Source organism: Telmatherina bonti (genome assembly GCF_933228915.1).
Source record: "Telmatherina bonti genome assembly, chromosome: 20".
Lineage (NCBI taxonomy): Eukaryota > Metazoa > Chordata > Actinopteri > Atheriniformes > Telmatherinidae > Telmatherina > Telmatherina bonti.
Window position 1 is genome coordinate 19,636,279 of NC_136618.1, and position 18,232 is coordinate 19,654,510.

The 18,232-nt window shown below is 39.2% G+C and overlaps 1 protein-coding gene across 1 annotated transcript in view; it reads right to left on the reverse strand.

The window, feature by feature from the left end:
- ptprn2 (protein tyrosine phosphatase receptor type N2) overlaps positions 1–18,232 on the reverse strand; it is a gene marked incomplete at its 3' end in the record, with an annotated part of 135,722 nt that overhangs the window by 91,166 nt on the left and 26,324 nt on the right. Inside the window, exons 4-9 of the mRNA XM_079259492.1 lie at positions 11,229–11,485; positions 8,246–8,699; positions 7,794–8,087; positions 7,484–7,524; positions 6,616–7,040; positions 2,437–2,523 (exon numbers count right to left, since the gene is read on the reverse strand). Coding sequence (XP_079115618.1) covers positions 2,437–2,523; positions 6,616–7,040; positions 7,484–7,524; positions 7,794–8,087; positions 8,246–8,699; positions 11,229–11,485 — 1,558 coding nt within the window. The remainder of the gene's footprint in view (positions 1–2,436; positions 2,524–6,615; positions 7,041–7,483; positions 7,525–7,793; positions 8,088–8,245; positions 8,700–11,228; positions 11,486–18,232) is intronic.

Here is an 18,232-nt window from a genome sequence, read left to right on the forward strand (position 1 = left end):
CAAACACTTACCTGCTGAGGCCATGCAGCTAGACGAACAAAGAGCTTACAACATGTCCTTCGCCTTGGCCGTTCCACATAAATAAGCTTTTATTCATTTTTTTCAGAGTGAAAGGAGACAGAGATAAACAAACAAGGCAAAGAGGACATTTTCTCTATTAGTCCTCTAAATAGTATAGTCTAAATATCAGGTGTGATGATATTGTAGATTCTGACAGAAAGGTTCATTTAAGTCATCTGCCTGTGGCTTTACACTGGATCAACAACACTATTATAATGAAGCTAAATACACTCACAGCTCTACTGCACCATAAATCTTCACACAAGCCAAAGAAAGTTTACAAATAATAAATTCAGCATTTCTATACAAGGGAATATATTCCCAGTTGTATATGTGTATTATCATTCAACCTACTGTAATTTCCCATTAAATCCAATGAGAACGTGTGTCCAGATTTTTGACTGGTAGTTTGTGGATTCAAACGTCTGTATCCATGGCTCTATGGACAATTACCAGAGTTACTTTAACACCAAAAAACAAATAAATTGTTGATGGTTCTTAAACTGTAAGAATATGCCCTTATTGTGTTTTACTGGATTAATGTTTATTTGTGATTACAAATAAAAGGGCTTGCTGCTATTCTTGGTTTTGACACATGTGCAACTGAGGTCTTTAGAGATAGTGTGTAACATTGTGATTGATTCCTGTGCAGGAATACAATGTGATAATCATGATTAATGACGGGAAGCATAACCTGCAGCATCAAAGCATGTGTCGAGTAGGAAGGGAAAAGTCAGATAAAGCTATGATTCTAAGTTTGCATTCTTCCCCACTAATCATGTGACTGTTGATAAATTAAGCCTCTCTGCCATTATAGTCTCATGACTGATTTGTCTGATATACATTTATGTTTATAATACAGGCAGTAAAATATCATAGTTTGAACCAAAGCTGATTGTCTTAAAATGAATCAAATTATGTTTTCATGGATTACTGGCTGTCAGGTCCTTATATTAGATATCTAATTTAGTGTGATAGACGATATTTATGTCTTTCTTCATTTAAAGTGTGAGTCAAGGACCACCAAGTAACTAGAACTGATAGTTCATATATATTTTTTTTCAATATATTAGCTCTGTATGACAATATCAATCCATTCTTGGTATTACTGAAAAAAACATTAATAGAGCTGGATAGTGAGTTGTAGTCAGAGCGATTTCTCATAAACATTAAATAATCCAACAGACAAGAAAAGCATGAAAAGGACAAAAAATTGTTATTCAAATTTTTTTTTTTTTTTTTTTAAATTAAGAATATTATATTATTTTACTGAATTAAGAATATGTTAAGAAAATTTTTAAAAACATCTTTCTTTTTTTTTTTTGCTTTGACTTATGTAACCCGTTGAAGTGTAACTACATTGACTTGAGAAAAGAGACCTTACACAAGTCAGTGTGGATGAGCCTATAGTGCAGTAATGCCACCAGCAGTACCAAGATAACAATATTAATCAATATGTGCATCTGCAGTTAACTTGGAGTGGTATGGAATGACAGCTGTAGCTAAAAAATGAACTAAATCAGCACCAACATGATGCTGCACCCTGATGTTCTGGCTTAGAAAGGCAACACATGAAGACAGACTCTTGAAATCTCTCCCTTTTTTATATATGTTGAAATCACTGCGTATTACTGAGGAACTGTTGTGCAAGCCGGAATAATCTGTGTCTACAGTTACAGTGTAGCTGCACACCGCAGGGCTCTGGCTTTGGTGATCATATGCTTCCGCTGTTGCTGAGCCACCAGGACTTTACTTCTCCTGCAGGAGTGTTTTAAAAGGCTTGTCAGATCTTAGGCGAGCGCCTCCCCTCTGCCTCCTACATAGTCTGATACCCAATGTACAGCAGAACCACAGTATAAGCACAAAACAGCCTGGGTTCAAGGACAGTTCACCTGCTCATTAATACGTTAGCCACCTCCTGCTGTACTGTTCTCTCTGTTTGCAGCTCTGCATCAGATGGAGCTTCCACTTCTCTCCATGTCTCTAACTAAGACTCATCTGATGGCTGGACTGCTCATTTCTGACAAGGAGTGCAGTGACAAAAGTGTTGCAGAATTATTTTGAATATAATACAGACATCATTATGTGTCTGAATGTAATTAGGCCTGATTTCTCTCACTGCATGAAGTCAAACATTCCAAAAGGTCAGAAAAACAACAAATGCCAACTCTGTTTTAGCCTAGCACAGCATTTTTTATTTAAACAATCCTTGCAGCGACTGGACAACCTTCACACTCTTTCCCCAAAGCCACCAATCAAAGCTGTTTCAAATACTTTAAATGCAGCCAATTATATTTTGTTTGCCATGTGAAGCTTGAAAAAACTGTGAGCTGTATCGGTGTGGTGACACTGTGGGACGTTTGTGTCTGTACATACGAGAGCTGGGTGAGGTCTTTGGCATGGAGGCTCAGTCTCTGGGTCAGACGCTCCATCAGCTCCAAGCCCTTGTCATTGGTGAGGGAGCTGGAAGAAACAAACACAAGGCAGCTAGGACTCAGGTCTAGAGACCCATACTCATGAAACACAGACACAGATATTTAGCCGTTAAAATGTTATTTTTTTCAGGGTGATGCTGCCACAATTTATTCCTCCAAACGGGTCATTGCACACAAGCAAAGGCTATGGTTGTCTCAGTGGATGTACTGCACAAATTTGCACATTGTGGACAGACACATTTAAACACAAACAAACACACAAAGTACTGTGCCAAGGGAAAAGGGATCAGCTGCCTCTCCAGGCTTGGTAAATCACCTGCTTTTTTTTCCCAGCAATGAGACAAACAATAAGGTGCAAATGGAACCTGCATGAGGTGTAATGGCTGCATCATATAGATGTTCCTTTTTCTCTCTTTCCTTCTCTCATCGTTTTTCTTCTTCTTCTTCTGCACTGACTTTCTCCCTCATACGTGCGTACCCTCAAAGTAAAACATGATCACACAGAGAACACATGAGCGTGCACGCGCCCTCACTGTGAGATGAGAATAATAAGGTGCAAATGGAATGGAGGTGAAGTGTAATGGTGGTCTGATAAAGCCATGCCTCATCTCAGCCCAGTCTGCATCTGCTTTCTCACTCAGAGAGTAAAGGAAGGAAATAGACCAAACAAAGGCAATCTGCTGGCCAACGTGCTGCACCCAGGAAATAAGAATGGATCCACATTCAGAAAGCTATTTTACTGCTGACAGCTTAACCTGGAATCACTGAGAATTACTGCCAAGTGAGTGCAAGGTGACACACACCGAGAAGTCACAGGTCATAATCGGACATTTTTGAAATTACGTATTATTTTTTTGAAACAATTTTATGGAAGACTGCCCAGTGAGTTCATTATAACTTACAGTACATGTCCACAGTTTTTTAAGACACCATCTGTAGCTTAAAAAAAAAAAAAGAGCTTCCTTTGGACATATATTGAAGTCAGAATTATGCAGAAATGTTTTGTTGAGTCTGTGAGTTCGACACCACATTACAGCTGTTTTTCCTCGAACAAAACAGAGAACAGTGTACTGTGCATGAGTGACTGATTCACTCCACCTTTGAGAGAGTGGGAGGTTCTTTATTCCTCCACTTTTTGAAAGTTAAAGCTTCACCAAAGCAATTCTAGGCACGTTTGCATCCCTCTGCGGTAATTCTAGCAACTGGAGAGCTTTGGGAGTGACTTGGTTGTTGATGCTAGCACTTTTCCCCCTGGGTTTCTCTGTCTCTTTCTCTTCGATCCATACCTTTACACCCCCCCCCCCCCCCCCCCCCCTTCCACATATACCTCCTCCTTCTCCTCAAATCTACCACCCCAATACAAGCACCACAATGTCAGGAGCTGTCAGATAAGCAGGTTTGTGTAGCCTCACTGCAGGGTGTGAAGAAGCTGGGGATAACAGCTATGCAATCAGGAGGTGCAGCAAATGTGGACACACCTCTATAGGGCGACTATAGGCAAGGAGGAGGAGGTGAAGATATTTCACTCAGAAGGTGACCTGTTTTTTTTCCCCTGGCACACACTCTCCTATACAGTGCGTTAATCGGCTATTCTATTTGTACGGCAATAAGGTGATGGCTGTACCCGATTCGGACCTTTATGATGGTGCCTGTGTTGAACAGGTGAAGGACAACACACTGACAGTGGACTTGATAACACCATAAAGGGATTTGAGACAGTGCCAGGGGCGAAGACACAGTTGATAGGAACTTATCTTTGCTAAGACCGAGCCGAGTGAGAGGTAAGTGAGAAGGAGAGGGAACTTTGCTACCGCTCCTCACAGAGTATCATCATTAAAACTGTAATGCAGCGCTGTAATACCCACACGCTGAGGGATTTATCATCCCAACTACTGTGATTAGGTGCAGTACACACTAAAGATTACAACCTACAGCATCTTTTTCCATAAAGATGGCTGTATGTAGGTGGCTTTGACAGAAATTTCACCTTCTAGCAGCAATTTTAAGAACACGAAGGGCTTCTTAAACAGGTCCAGGTTTATAGCTGAACCAATGAATTACACTGTAACATCAGATTAAAATAAATAAAGGGGCTTTTACTGCTCAAGATGATAATTAAAAAATGTTATGATTTCAAGAGAACAACTAAGATAACTGAGCTTACTGACATAAATTACACTGCAGAAAAAAATATGTCCACTTTGAATCTGTATGAAACAAACTACAGATTATATACACTGAATGGAATTCTCACACATACAGCCCAACTCTGTCACTGTGTCATTTATGCAATTTCATTAGATTATTTCTCATTTATTTTCACGCAGACATGCACAAAACATGACACGGTTTCCCAGAATGGTACATTAATAAAATTGACTATGAAAAACTCAGAGAGAGAACATCAGCAAAGCACAAAATATGACAAATAACAGATTAAACAAATTTTTATAGCTATGTAAACGGCAAGACAGCTTCTTGTAACATAATGAAGGATGTCGAGGAATCTTTGCAAGTACGTGAATCAGATTTCAACTTATTTTCATTACATATTACTATCATCAAAACACCTTGTATTCAGGGATGGACGGATGGATGGATGGACAGATGGACGGATGGATGGACAGATGGACGGATGGACGGATGACTTATATGGTCAAATTCTCTGAGCAGTGCTCTCCAGCTATGGGTAATTAGCCACCAGGACAGGGTCCTGATGAGCAAACTGGTGGCTAAATCAACTTGGAAAGGACCCATAAATTTCCTGAAGGGCTCGGGATTTTTCCATGCTCAAAAGGAAAGTGTTTGTCAAAAGTACGGTATTGTTTACCAGTTGCAGTAGCTTGCTTCAGTGACTGGAAAGGTGCATATTTATGCGTCTACATAATTTTTTGTCTGCCTACTCAGAAGACAAAGAGACAATCAGAAGGTCCTCTGATGGTTTCTTTTGTTTGATCAATCAGAAAAGACTTTGCCAAGATGCACTCATTTTCAGAGTCGTCCTCCCAAAAGAAAGTTTTCACTTCTGAAAAAATCTGTTGGGAGTCAAGATAGCTGCAACAATAATCTAAAAGTAAAGATTAAACACTAAATGGGTAGAAATTATGATGAATTTGTCAAACATGGGGCGAAAGATTTAGCAGATCAGATTTCATCTTAATAACACCAGCACATCTTGCATTTAGCAGTGTGATTAAATTACTCCCATACACTAACTTTTTACTGTCTTTATCTTTTTCCATGTTCTCCCTTTTGCACTCAATTGGACCATTTTTAGAAAAATTCTATTTCCAGCTTTTTAACTTTGAAAGTGTGTTATCAATGTTAAAGTTTAAAAAACAGAAACATGACTGGTTTTTGTTGTTGGCCCACTTCTATTTCATGATGCTGGAACTCGGAAGTCAAAACATAGATGTAGTTTTCAGAGTGTTTATGTGAACAAAGCAAAATTTTCCAAGTAAATTTTCAGTGTTTGTAGTCCAGAGATGCTGTATGGATTAGAAAACCTTTCAGCATTTGATGAGGAAAACGGTCAGTTTGATTCTTCCATAGGGCTCCTATAGTGCTCCTCACTAGAAGCTGATCAGATGTATTTTAGGAAAAAGCTGAATGTGAGACCTCATGTTTCATTTTCTCTGTCTGAATGTGTCCAGCCTCCCTCTTGTTCCCTCATCTTTAAAATGCCTTGCCAGGATGGGTCAGTCATCATGGTTTATCTAAGATGTGGTGGGTTTGAAACCCAATGCCTGGACCGAGGACTGCTCCTGAGGCATGTTGTTCAGTGTAATATCACATGTTCAGTAGTTCTGACAGTGGTTCTCTGTGGTAGCTTTATGATGGAATGCAGCAATTTTTAATACTGTTTAGAAACAAACAATGCAAAGATAAGTTTGTGTCTAATTTGCCTTTGCTTGGAGATTAGATCTCGTAAAAGAAAAAGTACAACTGGACATGATTTTATAGGATCCCACATAGAAACTAAAAATGTAACAGTTTAATAGCTGTAATCTGCACATTGTGTCCTATTGTCCTTGTGTACTGTTCAATTTGTATTGCAAAGACATAAAAATCTGACAATTGCTGATATGTCAGTATATAATATCACAGCAATTCTACTCACTCTGAGCCAGTGATAATGTAGCCAAAGTGTCTATCCTTCCCTCTGCTGGAAAACTCCTTTATGCCCACATGGACCAGCTGGGTTTTAATTTTCATGTCCTTCTTCTGTGGCTCATCATCCTGCTGGCTCATCGCTGGAGCCTGATCCGCCTGCATCCATTTCTCCACCTCAGAGTCCACCTGTGCATCGGGCCCTTCAGCTCCGCTGGACAACCGCAGGGTGGATCCTGCCTTTGCCGGAATGGTCGCAGTCTTCTCTTCTGAGAAATGTGGGACAGGAACTTGGCCCTGCATCGTCCGGCTCTGGACATTTTCAAGTCCCACCATTTTCTGAAGGGAAGCTGGCCGACCACCGTTGACCCCTGGAGCCTCCCCAAAAGGCTCCCTGTTGAGGTAGTCCAGCAGCTTGGAAAAGACAGCTGAATGCTGGGTAAAATCAAAGTAGTTTTATTTTTAATTCTATATACGTATTACTTTTAGTTTCTTTACAGAACACAATTTATGAACTTCAGAGATCAATTAGAAATTCTAGTCTTAGAAAAGGCCGGAAATTTTGTTGAATTATCACCATCTGAGTCAGATTGCTGCTTCAAGGTCTAATGAGAGGACTTTCTTTTCCATAGTAGCTTCACTTATTGACAGCCAAACTAAATATTAGTTCTATTCACTGAAAATGTTGAAAAATTTTCCAACATTCTTCAACTGGGAGTCATCTTTTGACTTTAGTTCATTCAAAACGAAATGATAGACTGTACAATTTTAAAATCATCATTATTTGAAGTAGTATTCAGAAGCGAATAAAACGTTTGAACACGTCTCGCTCCCTGAGAAACCAGTTTGTCGTTTGAGGAAAATAAATTGAAATTCACCTTGTCAATGGAATCTTTGTCAGCGCCGTCTATTTGTTGGCCTGGAAACAAGCACAATGTATGTGAGCAGATTGGTTGAAAACCGAGGTCCTCTTTTGTAGTTAGCAAAGAAAAACAGTTACGACACAAAATGAAAGACCCAAAAAAAATTACATTTGGCAGCACTATATGAGGATTATAAAAACAAAGCCTTTTTTAAAGCATTTAGAAGCTCACAATGCCTTGTACTATTACATTTGCTTCACAAAATACACTCATCTAGTCTGACTGCTGCCAGCTTCTCCTCTTTTTTAGCAGCACAAACACCAACCTTGTTGTTTCATATTCACTGTGTCTTTCTGGTTTAGATCCTGCCCTTTGTCTGATTTCAGGTTCTGGTTTTGATTCAACATTGCCGCCAGTGGCTCCTGGTTACCCTGCATCTCCCCATTAGCGTCAGTGGCTCCTGGTTCTGGCTGGGCACCAACCGCAGTCTGCTCCTTGTCCAGCTCCTGCAGAGCGCCTGTGATGACCTCAGCCAGCTGGTCCAGGTCTTTGCCCATCAAAGCATCTATGTTGACGCTGTGCCTCCCCAGCTGGTTCACAGCATTTAGGAGGAATCGTTCTAGCAGACGAATTAAAAGAAAAACACAAAATTAGATCAGAGATTTACACATTAATAAAACGTTTTAACAAAATGCTGATAAAACTATTTAAATTAAGAATGATATGAAATAAAAGCAGAATCCAGGCAGTGAAACGCAGTAGAAAAAGTAACCTTACCATCCATGCCACTGAGAGGCTCTTTTGCATCGGGTCGGTTTGAGCCAGCCTTGAACAGCAGTCTGTCCAGATTAGGCTTCGCAGTCTTGGAGCCAAAATCAACCTGAGTCTGCAGTGCTGTGTGATCGCCCACAGGTGGCCGTGTATAGCCGAGGTAGTGGAGCTTTCCTTTGGGCCACACAGTCTCACCACCTGGGCTGCCCTGCCGAGGGCCCGGTGCCCCCACAAGAAGCTGCTCCAGATGGTTGGAGAGGAGCTTGCTTCTGCCTGGGTCCTGGCTGGAGTAGGCTGTACTGAGCTTGGGGTGCCGGCCCTCTCCACTCTGGGTGATGACTTTGGTGACTGGAGGTCCGCCAGCTCCTTTCTGCAGGCTGTAGATGGTGGTTTCCTTCCAGCCCTGCTTAGGTTTTGGCCGGCTGGGCTCTGACGCACCATCAGGCTTGATGTCTTCATTCTGCAACACAAAATACCCAGTTTGTCACATCTGAAGTTTTGTCAACGTGTCAGACATAATTTTCACAGTATCAGTGGCTCTTTGGATGTGACAATCCATCTGCCAGTTAAACTTTCAGACAAATCTGCCAATTCGTGTGTATCTGATCGTTAGCTTGTATCTACTTTTTGATCCCTGAAGCCATTTCTGGTTATGTAATGTTCTTCTAAATGTTATTAAATAATAACTTAATATATAAAATTAACATTTTAATGCTCATTTTCTGGCATGGTCCAACCAGGAAAACAAAAACAATTTTAATAAAGTTCTAATAAACTGCTGCACAGATGCATTAATGATAAATGCTAGTATGTTGCCATGCTAGGCTTTCCGTTTGGGGATATAAGTGATCGCACTGGCCATCTCCTACCAGGGGGTGTCATTGTAGCAAGTCTAATTTAGATCAAATAAAGTCTCGGTACCAAAAACAGAAGACGAGACTGATTAAATCAAGATAAATGTAGTAATTCATTCCATTATAATGGTTTTTTTGTTTTTTAATAAGTGCCCTATGGTCAGAGAAGGAACCTATACTTAACAAGCTATAGATAAGGTGAGCTGTTTGCTTACTTGTTGCGTTGCAGTTTGTGGTTTTTTTTTTGTTTTTGTTTTTTTTTTACCTGAGACTATGTTCTGTGTATATCCATACTAATATAATTTTCTTGGTAAGCTCCCACTTATGTTGCAAATTTAAGAGGAGCATTTATTTACTAGCGTTTATTATAAGTAGCAGATATTTAATTTATTACTTCATGTTAGACATACATGTTACACGTTTTATTTTAATCAGGAGTCAGTGATGAGCCCTATCAACTGCTCCATAAGATTTTTGACCCACACTAATGCTGGGTGAACATTTGGTAAGAAGACCTGGTAAACACTGCTGTTTGCACAGATTAAGAATTTCAATTTTTAACTTTTGGAGAGATGATGGGGCAACATTCATATGATAAATCTTCAACCTAGTCAGAGCTCTGCAGCAGTTTTTTCTTTTTTTTTTTTTTTTTGCTCAATGGGAACATCAAATGGGCTGCACTCGGTCAGCATTGTTGTGACAGGCTTTAGAATAAAAAGCGAAGCAACCTGGGCTCGACGAGACAGGACAGGATATGAATAGGGATTCTAGATCAAAGACAACTGCCCTTGGAAATTGCATTATGGAAATCCCAGATGAGATAGTGTCACTCAAAGAGTAATTTCATGCATTTCCACAACACACAACCAACTTTAAAAGCACATCCCCACTGAGACAGAAGTAGCAGCCATCCCTTATCTGAAAGGAAAATATGAGGCACCTGATTTCAAAGTTTATATTTCACGCATGTTGAATGATGTATTTGCATAACAATGCATTAAATACATCTGTGTTTAGAGGCCTTTTAACCATGTGGCATTGTAGGTGGAGTTGAAACTGGCACCATGGTGTGTGATTTTGTCCTTTTTCTTTTTCTGAAGATGAGGAATCATTCTTCCCATCTGAGTCATAAGCGCCCACGCACACAGCACACTGTACATCCGATCCACTGAATAGCATTATTATCCATGTCGCTGTAGCACTAATACTAGCTCTCTCCCCTGGTGCCATTTTCTGTCCTTCAACCATACATAGAGAAAATGTCAGTCTTTCCAAACCCAGCATACTGAGAAGCTATAATGGCATTAGCACAGCAAGATGGAGCTGCTCTGCCATTCATGCTAACCATGTTTGCCTCTTTTCATCACAGTACACAACAAAAGATAGCATTTCATCAATAAGGAAGTTCCTGAACTCTTCAACTTTGCATTATGGCTGCACTGACACAGCAGCAGGAAGCGACTCGGCTACGTGGGCTCTGAGCGCATTTTGCACAAAGAAGGGCGTCCATCCTAAATATGAAGATTGAATAATGTAAAGGGGTGACTGAGGACCTTTGTGTAAAGAGGTTCTCTGCTCAGTGGGAAAGAGAGATGACAGAAAGCAAGAAACAAAAGCAGAGCTGGGACAAGGGGGCAACCCAAGGAAAAGACAGATGACCCTTCGTCAAAATGAATAGGAAGAGGTTCTTTCATAGTTAGGCTGAGGAAGATACAGTTTCTTTGTTTACTTAGACAAAATGAAGCAGTATTCCTTGCTTTGATGTTAAAGGCTGTATCGTAGACGTGAGGAACCCGCTTAAAACAGACCTTTAATGTTTCTCTAGCAATTATAGTTTGAAACTTAATAAAGGCTGTCAACCATTTTCTGTGGTATTTCAACATTTTCATAAACCTCCTGCAGCATTTTTATGCCTAATTTTTGTAATACAGTATACTTTAAAATTGAAAACTTTAATTTTTATGCTTAAATCCTTCTTTTTTTAATCTTAGCCATGATAAAGCTGACGTAATCGCGGTGGCATCATTAAACGATAAGTCTTTATTAAATCTTATAGTTAACTGACCAATATTTGTGATTTAATAACATCTTTTTACCTCCAGATTCCATGCATTTATGATTCATTCAACTCTCACCTGAACAATGCTTCCCTCTTGTTGGTCTCCTGGTTGCTGACCTGTCCTGGCTGGCTGCAGAAAGTCCAAACCTGTCAGGTACTGCTGAAGGTTTCTGCTCAGCTGTGCCTGCACGGGCTTCAGCTTCCAGTTTCTGGTGCTGCTGGATGCAGTCAGGGGGATTGGAAGTGTGCTTTGATGGTGGAAAGGGATATTCCTCAATTTAGAAAGCTCTCTGGAAATGAGCTGCTGAGTGGTGTCATCCTGCCATGTCAAACCTGGAAACAAAGAGTCAGAACTGTAGTGATGGCTGCGTTGTAACAATATTCTTATGTGCTCTTTTCAACTACTCCTCCTTCCCACATATGTGAACTTTGTGGCTCCTTAACTGACAGTCTCGACAATGAAACTGCTGCAAACATAAACGCAAGTACATGAAGCACGTTTCCGTCATGCTGCTGATGTGGGTGGTACTTTATAAAACAAGTTTCAGTCATTTCAAGGTATGATTAAATTACAAATATGACTATTTCAGCTGGAAAACATGAAGTAAAACAAAATATGTTGGTATGTTTTCTAGGCAGTAAAAGTATTTTCACAGTGTTATGTATTTATTTTTTTTAATAAAGAGTTTGAAATACTTATACTACTATGCTCCTAATATATGGAACAAGGTATGCGAAGGCCTGATATCTACTCACAATATTGCCACAATGTTTCAATTAAGCTAGAGCTTTTTTTTTTTTAAATAAATATATTTTCTTGATCATGTACACTGCTTATGTTTGACATACGTATCTCACTGTTTGTATTCCTCTGTCTGAATGCTTCTTTTGAATATGTACAGCACATTAGGTTGACTTATGTATTAAATGTGTCGTATATTAAAACATGCTTTGCTTCACCCTGCCTTCCCATTGCCAATACAAAAATGCAAGTAGCAAAAGATAAAGCAGGATATTTTTCCGAACCCTCAAATCAGTAAGTTCTACCTGCTCTGAGCCACCTGAAAATGAATATCTCAACAACAACTCAGAGGATTAATTAACTCTCAGTGGACTCAAGGTTGTTTCTATACATACAGTAATGAACCTGGTAGAACAAGAGATTAACTTTGCTCATGACAGTGGAGAATTGTGTTGGTTTTTTGTGTGTGTGTGTGTGTGTGTGTGTGTGTGTGTGTGTAGGCTGCAGTGTGGTGAGTATGAGCAGATTGCCTCTTTCTGCCACATGTCGACTGCCAGTATCAGGGGATGTCCTGATCAAAATTTCTTGTGTCCAGTTGTCAGGCTGACTCTTGCATTTTCCGTTCACCAAACAGTTGCAAAATAGACGACATAAGTTAGATCACGGTTTCCAAAACATTTTCAGAAATATTTATAAACACTAAAATATGACAGAGAAAGCTTTTAATACTTTTACAGAAGAAGCATGATTTTTGAATTAATCTAAAATAAATGAATACTAACAAAATTCAAAAGTAAATAAAATGTGTCTGAATTATACCATGTGCAACACTGCCACAGTAAAACTGGTTTGTGAAACATAAAAAAAAAGCCACCTTTAAATAAGCATGCAATATTAAATGGTAATTGCTCCGTGATGGTAGTGAAAGTAGCATCTTGAGCCTTAATGATATTGAGCATAGCGTAACAGGGTTACATGCTTCACTGGAACATAAAAGTCTGTCAGCCGTCTCTCATTGATTCTGTGATTGTCGAAGTGTAGTTGTTTATATTTTATACATGGGCAAAATAAGTCCAGTGTCTATAATGTTATTGCCATAATGAGAAATTGTTTTAGTAAAGTGTTACTGTTTTGATATGGTGGTTAACCATGTGCTAAGTCCCATACATTCAACATGAATTGGACATCCTGAGCACCAACTGTCTGGATCAACAAATCTTTGTTTTTTCTTCATTATTTTTTTACACATGGGGTTCTTGGTATTTCTTAGGGAGTACTGCATCTCATTTGATGTGCAGGCTGGATATAAATATTGTACATAAATGTGTGCTTGGTTAATCCGCTACATCAAAGGTGGGCAACTTAGGTCCTTGAGGTCCACATTTCTTAAGTGTTGGCAGTTTCCCTGCTGCAACACATTTGACACAAAGCAATGAGTAATTAGCAGACTTGTATATTTTTTTTATGTGAAACACCGCACAAGTCTGTTAAGCAAGTCTGATGTTTGTCAGGTGTGTTGCAGCAGGGAAACTCTTAAAACTTGCAGGACCAGATTTACCCACCAATTCATTATTAAGGGTTGAAATACATTTCCACTCCAAACTTGTCATATACAGATGGATGGTGGGTTAAGAGTCTTTGCATGTGATGTCACTGTAACTTTTTAATGCACCAAGAACTGCTGCGTTTTGCTGATTTTCTTTCTGCTGTGGTAAGAGACAAAAGCTGTACCAAAACACCAACATTAAAGCGCCGTTCTGCTGTGCTGAGTTATCAACAAGCAATACAGTTGCTTAAGGACATCAAGGGGATGAATGTTCATTTACAATGTTTTCACTTCTGTTTCTCAGTTTTGATGAAGATTCTCTTAAGTTTACTTCTGTACTGCTTCAATTAGTATTAAAAGTATTTTGTTAGGAATATACCATTATACCCATATTACATCATCATACACAATTAAAACAATTTGCCACTGATATTTGCCCTGATGCTATGGCAACACATCCCTCAACTATAAATTTACCAGTTCAGTAAACATCCCAGGAGACAATGGATTTACTATAACATCTACAATTTATGACTGACGCAGATGAATTGTGCTTTACTGATGCTCTATCTATAGTATTGGGTAAATAAAACAATACAAAACAGAATGAACTGGATATTTTTTTTTTTTTAAAAAAAGGAAATATAAAACAACTGTGATACATGTATACACAGACATGCACACACAACATAGCCAGTCAACAAGCCAGGGGAGAATGTCACACTGTGGCCTGACACCATGCCAGCATTTCTACTAATTGCCAGCACATAGCTGGGATGCAGAACTCCTGGGCAGGGGTGAAGCACAATGGTGCCAGCACCAGATGGAGTTACCCAAGCAAAAAAGATACCCAAAATATGGCTCCATTCCCAATGAGCCAAGAGGTACAGGATTCCATCACCAAAGAGCATAGGCATACCAAAGATATACTTTTCTGTCGAGCCAAGATTCCTACTGATCGTACTCCCACTGTGGTGCAGCAGTTTTCACTTTTTTTTTAATCCTTTTTTTAAAAAATTCTAATGAGAATAATGAATTACAGTATGTAGGCTTACAGATTCTTACCTACTCCACAGCTTACCGTTTACAGGACTTGTCTGACAAAATAAAAACTACTCCCAGTTATGTGGACAAGTTTAATATCAACCATCTAACAGCCATGATGGAAATATGAGAAAATGTGGAAGTATTAACATTGCAGAACATCTTCATTAGCATGATTTCTCACCCACCAACACCGGATATTCTCATAGTTATTCATAAGGGCCAGATGAGGATCTGAGCAATGCAGAGCAGCTACAGATGCCTCCAGTCATTCTTGGCAGCGCTGAATGGAGCACAAAGCAGCGTATGCTGTCATCGTTCTGGAACGTAGCTCAGCCATCCATCCATACAACAATGATAGTTAACTACCCGTGGCTTACCCAATGTGGGGTGTACTGGCTATATGTTACCGTGGTGATGATCATTATGCTATCATCAGCCGTGATGGGGAACTCAGATCTGGTTTCAGCCTTGAACACTCCATATGCTACCTGAGTATACTGCAGCTGGTTACATGGTTTCAGAGTAAATGTGTGATGAAGCCACAAACAGGATGAGGCTGGTTTCATTGACTGTGACACCACTACTTCCTCTGTCTCCTTGGCGATGTGAATATTTCCATACATACCATGTTTTGTGAGCCAGTGATGAGCATACTTAAGGAAAAAGGTGTGTCAGTACAAATTACATTACCGTTTTATAAAGAAAGAAAGTCAAGAAGAGAGGTGTGTGTTGGGTGTCTTTAGGGTCAGATTCCTTTCAATCAACCTCTTAGCCGATTTCTCTGACATGGAGGAGTTAAACGTCACGCAAATTCATTTACAAGTCTAGAAAAAGTGGGCTTCATTACCAAATGCTGCCACTTTCTGCCTGTTAAGGGTAGCACCCGGTCTCAGGCAAACACATCAGTTAATTAACGCCTCGCCATTAGCCCAACAGCTTTCAAACAAGCAAGACATTTCTGTTGGCCTCCTGTCTGTTTTTCGTATGACAGAGAGAGGCAGACAGGGGGGGTCTCCTAAATATTCAAAGCCTATTAGATGAGATCCTGTCTACATGTCATCGTGTTTTATCTGGTGTTTTTGAAATGCAGATTTTCCCCTTTACTTCACTTCTGTCTACCAACTGACTTTTAAAAGCATTAATGGAAAAGAGTGTGAATAATCTAGCAGTTAGTTCTACTTAATTACTTGTAATTAAATGTGGCACTCTGGGTTTGACACATAAATGAATCCAAATGGTGAAAGTATTTGTCAAATTTGTGACAAAATAATAATTTGATATTAGCTTTATTTGGATATTTGAGAACAGAAAAAAATGGTCTAACAACTCCACTTCCAAAAAAATTCAAGTGCTTTACAAACTAACAATTCAATCGTATTATGTTCTTACAGTATCAGTGTTTTTTTTATGTTATTGTTGTTGTTTTGTTTTATTACACATTTATGGTCAGTCAGATATAGTCATTTAAGTTGTTGTTCTTGAAGGTGGTGGCTGTTGACATGACATGACTTTCCATGTTTCAGTAGGCCTGAAGAAGCCTTTCACTAGAGGCTATGGGGAGGATATGAAGGACCATCTATTATGTTCAGCAGTCTTTGCTCCATTCTTCAGTGGACAATCAGCTCCATGGGTTGCAGAGTTACACCCAGATGGCTGCAAAGTGGATTGTAATTTTTAAAAGACTTTTAGGGCACATTCACACCAGGATAGTCTGAGAAACTTGGTTCAGTTCTGCAGTGAATACCCCAAAATTATACTAAAACTATGGGGTGTTTGATTTGGTTTTCTGTAACATGGCACTTTACTCAAGTAGACCAAACTACTTAAAGAACATTACACGGTTTCAACAACTGCTCGCTGTGACCATCCCTGAAACGGCAGCTGACAAATAAGATAGAAGAAAACGCAGCTCATTGATTGGCCGAAACTAAAAATGTCTAATTTAGCACAAGTCAACAATGAAGCAACAATAAATTTATACACTCCTGGGCTTTATGTTATTACTTTGGTATTCAAATTTGTTACATTTTTTTTTTTTTTTACAAGAACCTGTTCTGTATGAGCAGCAGGAATGAGATATTATGCACATTGTCCTACAATACACTAACACAATAACTGTACAATCAGTGAAAGCAGACCTGAGGTAGTGCCGGTGTCAATGAACCCTTAGAAGATATGTAACATTTTGGTGCAGACATTGAAGGCTCGTAGCTTCTTTAAGAAGAAAATTTTGGTCTGTATTTTGTTGTAGACGTCCTCAGTCTTGCATTTCCAGTCTAGTCTGTTGTCCAGCTGAACTCCCAGGTATTTGTGGTCCTTTACCACCTCTTATTCAAGAATGTAAACAGTTGTTGTTCCTTCTGAGATTTACAATCATCTATTTTGTTTCTTTTAATGGGGCGATATCATTGCAGTAGAAATCCTTCTTTGAATATCAACAAAAAGAATGTGACATAGAAACCACGAAAAAGAATGTTGGAAACTAAGCAATTTGTGATTTTTTTTTCTTCTTGGCATGTGGTTTTAAACAGCAAAAAAAAAAAATCCACAGTATATTTAAACATGAGTCTTTTGTGACAGGAAGTGATGATTCTTTTAACCAATCAATGAATTGCAGTGGGTCAAGCTCCATTCTTCAGGGTCAGATACGTTTGGGGCCTCAACAAAAAAGTCCCAAAAAAGTAGGACAGACTACCCAATTTTTACATGTGGAAACCCAAAAAAGGCATACCTGTTCCCAGATCCATAGTTAAAAATGGGTCTTTAGTCTGTTATTGTAATCATTAATTTTGTTTAAAAAGGTTCAATCAGTTGATCTTATCAGGAAACACCTTTTCCATTGAAATGGATAGTTGTTATTCCAGATATAGGGAAAAAGCCAGAGTAGAAATAACCCTAACAACACAATCTACAAGTCAGCACCAATAAAATATTTAAAAAGTGTTTTCTCATTTTTATGTTGTTACCTGCAATACACTAAAAAAATTCGAGACAGGGGCATGTTTACCACTGTGTTGCATCACCTCTAAAGAATATGCAAAGCATTCACAGATGCAGTTGATGGAACTTTAAAAATGAAAATGTCCCACTTTTTCTTGCTCTAAGCAAGACAGTTTAGCAGCTTGAGTCTTTCAAAGTCCTGTTTGCTGTTTGGTGAAGAAATCAATAAAAAAAAAAACATGGGACCGAAATGAATAGTTCATCCACATCTGTAGACTGTACTGCACCACTGATTGCACATGTTGCTCCAAAATGTATGAATATCATTCAGCATTAATGTTACGGTTAGGGTTGCACTGATGCTCCCTAATGCCATGTTGGCTGTCTGACCCAAAGTAAGTTTTTAATAGTTATAGCGTGCAAAATTCTCACTTGGCTGTGAGATGACAGGCAGATCTGAATTTCTGCTGTTTTCTAAAGAAAGTATGTTGCAACGGCCTCCGAACAGAATTAAGAATAAGATTGTTTCGTTACCTCTGGTGGGACTTAGTATCAGTTTATGGTCACTGAGTCTCCCACACTGAGGGCTTTTATCACTTGAGCTAATGCAAATGTCACAATGCATCATCCAGACTTGACTTGGCTGTTAGAGTATACATCTACTGCTCTCCACAGAGTCTACAGGACAAATTACAGTTACTTTCATGTTGAAATTATTTCTGGAGAGCAGCTCACTGTTCTCTGTTGTGGTGCTCTATAAGCACCACAACATGAGATCTACAGCAGCACTACCATTTGGGCTTTC